Raw genomic sequence first — 6,225 nt, forward strand, 5'->3', positions numbered from 1 at the left:
GTAGAAAAATGTGCCAGTCGAATTTTGAAATAGGTTTTGTAAGAAAGGTCCGCGTTTCGGAAACGGTTCTTTTTTCACAACCAAAAAAATGATAAATACTCACATTTTTATTTTTGTGAGATATAAATATTTTACAAGAAATTCTACTTATTCGTTCTACATTCAGTAAAAATGCACTGTTACTACGCTAAATTAATAATTCGTCACTCGATTACCATCTACGTCTACGCATATTATACAGTGCGTGTTTTAGCGCAACGATAAATTTTCCTAAATTCTTCTTAGCGGAGTTCCTTATTTGGTCACCATAAGACTCTGCATTTGTGATCGAGTGCGTGTTTTAGTGCCAGCACGAATTTTATTGGTATTCAATGCCTTGGGTGCATCAGTTGATACCACGATATATGTTTAGACAACGTTTTTGTAGATAGTATACTGTATAGTGCACCAAATAAACGGAATAACGCAAACCTAATCACAGTCGAATAATCCCAGTCGACTTCCTCATGAGCCAGAAAAGATAAGCCCAGGAAGAGGCTAACTACTTCTTGCTGACTGGATACTAGATTAGCGTATTTAGGCCTCGCATGTGTTGACTGAGACACAGATGTCTCATTAAGCAACAAACATTTTCATTAGCTTTAACTAGGCGTAATTTTCACAATTTTGGTTCCTCGGGTGAGCTTACTACGACGTGAAACGCATCATTGACCGATATTATAATTATTGCCAACAATAAACACATATATTACCTTAACTAGACTTGCCTCAATCATGAGCGATTAGCACCTTCTTGAGCTTGGGTACCCTTGGATCATGGGGAATTCGATGTCGTTTGCATTAGGCGACAAGAGAGGCCACCTCATAACGACGGGATGGGTATGCGCACAGCAGCAGGTGCCAAGTAGGTAGACAGCGCATCGATGCACTTGGCCAACCGATTCCTTAGCCAGTGCACTTTTGCTCACGCCTGTACACTGCATGCACAAACAGCAGTGTGGAACGCGGCAGCACAGTGACGGCTTGGTAGGCAACATGCACCATGCAGCCACAGCATCCGACCCATATTCGCCTATTCTTGCTCATTTGACCACTTTACGACCGCGCGCACACACGCAAAGCAAGAACAGACAAAGCGACGTCTCAACCTTTCGGCCGCTATGCTCTTACTTGCGAATCGTATAGCTAAGAATCAGCCCCTGTCATCGCATCGATTTTAGAATAAAAAAACAACTAAACTAGACATTGCGAAAAACGTATCAGTTATTGTTAATGTCAATCAGATTAATACTAATTAACGCATGCATTCCGAGTGATCGCACGCTGCAGCAACTCAAGTACGCTTGCTCTGCATGGAAGAACATTCTGGCCGAATGCTACACGCCGTCACCCGAAACACCGATCGTTAGCAGCGCCCAATAAAAGCACACCGAAGCAACGCGAGTTTTGTGATGACTTGATGTGGCATTGCCATCATCACACGGTGGCCGCGGCAACAGAACTGCATATTTGCGTCACAGACAGCGCTATCTTTGCATGTAAGTACACTGTCGTTCTTTATGAAAGGCAACACGAGAACGCGTGGCCTGCTCTCTGGGCGGCTGCCTACAGCACCATCAAGCGACAAGTGAAGAAAGCACGTTCGCTTTTGGCATCATCTATGGCCGAGCAAGATAACGAGTCACGGCCGGTGGACAAGCGCTGCTAGATTACGTTGCCTCAAGTTTGCGCGGCGAGCGATATCGGGCGATTACTGCAGCCTGCGCCATGGTCACACACAACGTTTGATATGTTGGCAGTAAGCTACGCACCGCAGGCCTGAGCAGAGAGGGAGTGCGATCTAGCAGCGCTTGTCTACCAGCCATAACTCGTTATTTTTTTGTTTTTGGCAAATGAGGGTGAAAGCGAACGTATGTTCTTTTGCTGTCGGTTGACGGTGCTATAGTCAGGCGCCACAGAGCGCAGGCCACGCGTTGGCGTATTCCCTTTCATAAAGGGTGACAGTGTATGGTCGCAGGTATATTACTCAGCATTCCGAATTTTCGTTCCACTCGAGCGAAGCTTTGAAGAGTACGCGCTTGAGACATGCATGCCACATTCACATTTGAGAAGCAGATGCGTAGCCAGATTTTTTTTTTTTTTCGCGGGTTGTGGGTGGCACCTCCTTGATTTCGTGGAGGGCACCCCTCTTGAATGGTAATTTTTTGCTCTCTATGCCATGGCGAAAACATTTCTGAGGGAGAGGTGGGCACATGCCCAGTGTACACCCCGTCCCCCATCTCCTCCCGGCTACGCCCCTGCGGAGAAGTGAAGCGAAAACGCCAGAGCGGCCAGAAAATCACGACTGAGCGCATCAAAAATAATGAGATTTGTGCTGCGCTTGGGGAATGCTGACGCCGCTGCTGCTTTCATGAATTAATTCGACTTTGGCTGCTTTTCTGAGCGCTGAATTCCGTGCGCAATTCTAGTTACTCAAGCAAAGTACTGCAAAGAAACAGCTCGCACCTTTTCAAACGTTGTTTCGGGAGATACGCCAGCAGAAACGGCACGTGCGTACGCACCGGCAGTGGCGGATTCAGCTGGCTGTGCACAAAAACGAGATACGTTGGGCCATGTCGACTCGCTGCTGCTGCACCGTCTACTTCCAGTGTTCTCAGCAATCGTAATCCAAACCAGGCTCTCGATGAACGCGTCCTCATTGAGCCCGTCAAGCTTCGTCGAGCTGCACGAGTAGTTTGAAATTGGAGCCAGTGCGAGCCACCGCCGACGCTTTTGCCGCCATGTTGCATCTGCAGCCGGCTATTCAGATCGCGTGGTTTTGAGCTAGTCAGCCGTGAAGCGAAAAGAGGATCCGCTTTTGCGTGGCGGGAAAATCAGTATCGGACCAATTTTTTCGTTCCGGCCGCTTAGGCGGCTAAGCGAGTGAATTTCCGGCGAGTTTTGCCGCTTTCACTCCGGAGGCAGTCGTCTCGAAGCTGAACCCAGCGCGAGCCTTCTAACAACTTATTAAGTTCTACTAGCGCGCACACACCCGAAAAAATAAAGCACAAAGTTCATTCGGAGTGACTTACCATCTGTCCTCCGCTTGAGAATTGAATAACACCGACAACTTTGTCCTGGACGCCACTGGCCGCCTCAACGAAGAGAAGCAATGCACTTTCCCGCGCTTCGAAGTACAGACATCCCGACGGTGGCATAGTCCGGACCACTTTCTCCGCAGTGCGTTCGTGTAGTTCTTCATACCACGGTGCACTGGCGCAGCGCGGTTATTTCAAACTCGCCTGCTGGAATAACTTTTGAGACGCTCAGGCTTAGAACGATTCTTCTCGCATGTTTGTTCTTGTCCAAATGGGCGTATTCGGATACACCCTTCTGTCAATATGGTTGATTGTCCCAGTCTTGTCCACGTCGTACTGCGCTCTCATTTTAAAACAAACACCCTTCTGCCTCGCACCTAGTTTTTTTTTCAGTCACTTCCATTTTAGAGTTGTTCAACTGTGACATTTTACAATTTTTGATGATCATGGTAAGACAGCGGTTTCAGCCCATTTTACCGTCTTCCAAAGGAGGTCGTATTTTGGGCTGGGTGGTAAAAGGGCATATCACCTGCTTTTCACACCCTTGCGGTCTTATTCTTGTTCATAGTGCATCGGCTAGGCGTAATTCTTTATTTTTTAGATTGTCTTATGATTCTGCATTTTTTAACCGAGTGCGTAATTTTGCGCAACAACGAATCTTGTTAGTATTCAGTGATCCGGGTGCATGAGCATTAAAAAGGGCAGGTATGCTTTTTTTTTCTGTTGTGATTCATGGTAGAGATTACGGCTGTCACCCCAGACGGCCAAGCACTCCCTGAACTACTGACGATTCTCTACACAGGTTCTAGGGTCACATGATAGTTCGTCATGCTTTTTGTATTTCTTTGATCAGAGCTATAAAACTTCACGCACTTGCCGGTCACGCGGTGACTTAGATTTGGTCTGCGTAGGTTTTTTTCGTTTGTTTTTTTTCCTCCAGAAAAAGATTTTACTGCGGAAAGGGAAATGGTATGAGGGCTAAGTGAGAGAGTGTTGAATAAGAGGAGAATGTGCAGAGAGGAGGAAAAAAGCGGTGGGTGTTACTAATCGTCTGCGCCAATCGTATGTCGTGTTGGGTTTCTAACAAAGAGAGTGGATCGCTTAAAAGCGAACGTGCCTTCGACTGCCGAGCACAGATCACCGCAGCTACACTACACTCATCATGAAGCTGTCTACACTCGTCGCCACCACCTTCCTGGCCCTCCTTGTCGTCCAGTCTGCTAACGGCATGTTCCTGACCAGCTTGGCCCTGCTGCCTGTTTCGGCGGTCACGAGCATAGGCGGTATTGCCGGCCTCAAGCTCGCTATCGCCATGAAGCTCCTCGACAGGCTCGGCTGGTTTAAAGTTAGTCGCTACGGAGTTGGTCTGCGAGCCGGCATCGAAAGCAACAAGCTGCCCGACCGTGTCGTGCCACGCCCCGACCCAAAGGGCTTCTTCTCCGGCCCAACAATCTCCGTACCAATTGCGGCGTTGCCGTACTTAATCGGGGGTGCCAGGCAAAAGCCGCTGTCCCTTCGGCTGCCCGTCAAGGATTTCAAAATGCTCGCCAACGCCACGACCAACTTCAATTCACCCAAGGTGAAGTTTTCGTCCAGCGGATCTGCTAGCGTCAAAGGCGACAAGGCCACTGAACTGAAAGCATCTTCGGCTCTGAAGAGCCCATTCGTCAACGTGGAAGGGAAACACGCTGCAACTATTCGAGTGAGTAATTTTTTTTCTTTTTTCATTGCGTCCTTTCACCGCGCTTAGGTGCGGGCTTTACTGTTGTCGTCATGCCACACTCCAGTAGAATGGCAAGATGCTGTGGTAATGTTCGGTTGTAACTTGGCGGTGGTCATGCTTAAATTTTTTTTTTCTACATCAGTCCACTTAAGTCGAGTTGTTCAAATTGTTTCTATATTCACGCCTCAGAGCAGTGTTATTGTACGAATTCCACGTTGAATCAATTTTGCATTAACGTACGTTTCGACTCGTTAAAAGCAGCCGACATTTGCGTGTTCCTCCCATACATTTCGTGCGCACCTGATTCTTTCTGTTCCTACTTGATCTCTTTTTCGTATTGCTTCAGGGTCGCCGAAGCAGCGTCGAAACCGACCCGAACGTGATCAAGAACGCTATCAGCCTGGTCCGCGAACTCGACACCAACCACTGCATTCTACGCCTCTCCTGCGAGGTCAGCGCGGACCCCGCTTCCTACGGCCGCTACGGCCACCGTGTAGCTTCCTTCATGCGCCGTCTCGGACCCGTCGGCAAGGACTCCGCCTTCGTGGACTTTGAGAAGGCCTACCACAGGGGCCGGTCCAGCGGCATTCCTGCCTGCATTCAGGCGTACTCCTCCTGCAAGGTGGACCTCCGCGCTATGGTGGCCTTCGTACAGTCGTCATGAGACGCTTCATTTTAACATGTGATCTGTAAATATTTTAATAACATGACGCGACTGTCGCCACCTGTGTAAATAGCTAGAAATAAAGAGGTTGGCAAGAATATTTCCTTGTCTGACATAGCGTATGATTTCGTATGCAAGGAGTGGCACGTCCCGTTTCAGTGGTCTCTTACGCCGACGTTCTCCGCAGTCCGTGCTTTCGACATTTTCTTTACTATCATTCTGGATCGCTTACTTACGTGGCATACTTGCTGTCTCCAGCACCAGTGGCGCAAATAAAGGGGGGGGGGGGGGTTCTGAGTTGTGTTCGCGCTTTAACGAACACGAAACGGGTATTACAACTGTTTTTAAGTACATGGGCGCTGCGAAAGGCAAGCAGTGCGAGATGGTATAGGTGTCTGAGATGTGTGTTGGTCGTGAAAACTCCGCAAAATAAAAATTTAGATATAGCGTGAAAATCAACCTTCTTCACGCGTGTGCCAGAGAAACCAATGCAGCCAGTTTCGTTCGAGTTTTTCATGCCCTGCTGCGTCTCGCCAATCAAGAGAATTAATTAATCCACTTAGTCCTAAAAAAATGCAGCCAGTTCTGCGAGAGTCCTCAAACATCCAATAAGACAAAGCCTGTGGGCAGGTCCACTACCAGCAGCAAGTCAGGCTGACGGGAGGCCGATGAGCTGGCGCAACATACATGCGGGAAGAAAAAAAAAAAGAGTAAGAAAGACTGCAATAACGCTCGAACCACCAAGCTCACCTGTTCATATT

At 48.2% G+C, this 6,225-nt stretch overlaps 1 protein-coding gene across 1 annotated transcript; it reads left to right on the top strand.

The window, feature by feature from the left end:
* The first annotated feature begins 4,197 nt into the window (after positions 1–4,197).
* Positions 4,198–5,564, top strand: LOC119179884 (uncharacterized). The gene is made up of 2 exons (XM_037431001.2): positions 4,198–4,779; positions 5,147–5,564. The coding sequence occupies exons 1-2, from the start codon at positions 4,240–4,242 to the stop codon at positions 5,462–5,464; spliced, it is 858 nt and encodes a 285-aa protein (XP_037286898.2). The 5' UTR covers positions 4,198–4,239; the 3' UTR covers positions 5,465–5,564.
* Positions 5,565–6,225: the final 661 nt, after the last annotated feature.

This window comes from Rhipicephalus microplus, chromosome 7, assembly GCF_043290135.1.
Source record: "Rhipicephalus microplus isolate Deutch F79 chromosome 7, USDA_Rmic, whole genome shotgun sequence".
NCBI classification, from domain to species: Eukaryota; Metazoa; Arthropoda; class Arachnida; order Ixodida; family Ixodidae; genus Rhipicephalus; species Rhipicephalus microplus.

Coding starts and splice junctions, on each gene's coding strand:
- LOC119179884 (XM_037431001.2), top strand. CDS start 4,240: ATGAAGCTGTCTACACTCGTCGCCACCACCTTCCTGGCCCTCCTTGTC. Junction 4,780..5,146: donor AACACGCTGCAACTATTCGA/GTGAGTAATTTT, acceptor GTATTGCTTCAG/GGTCGCCGAAGCAGCGTCGA.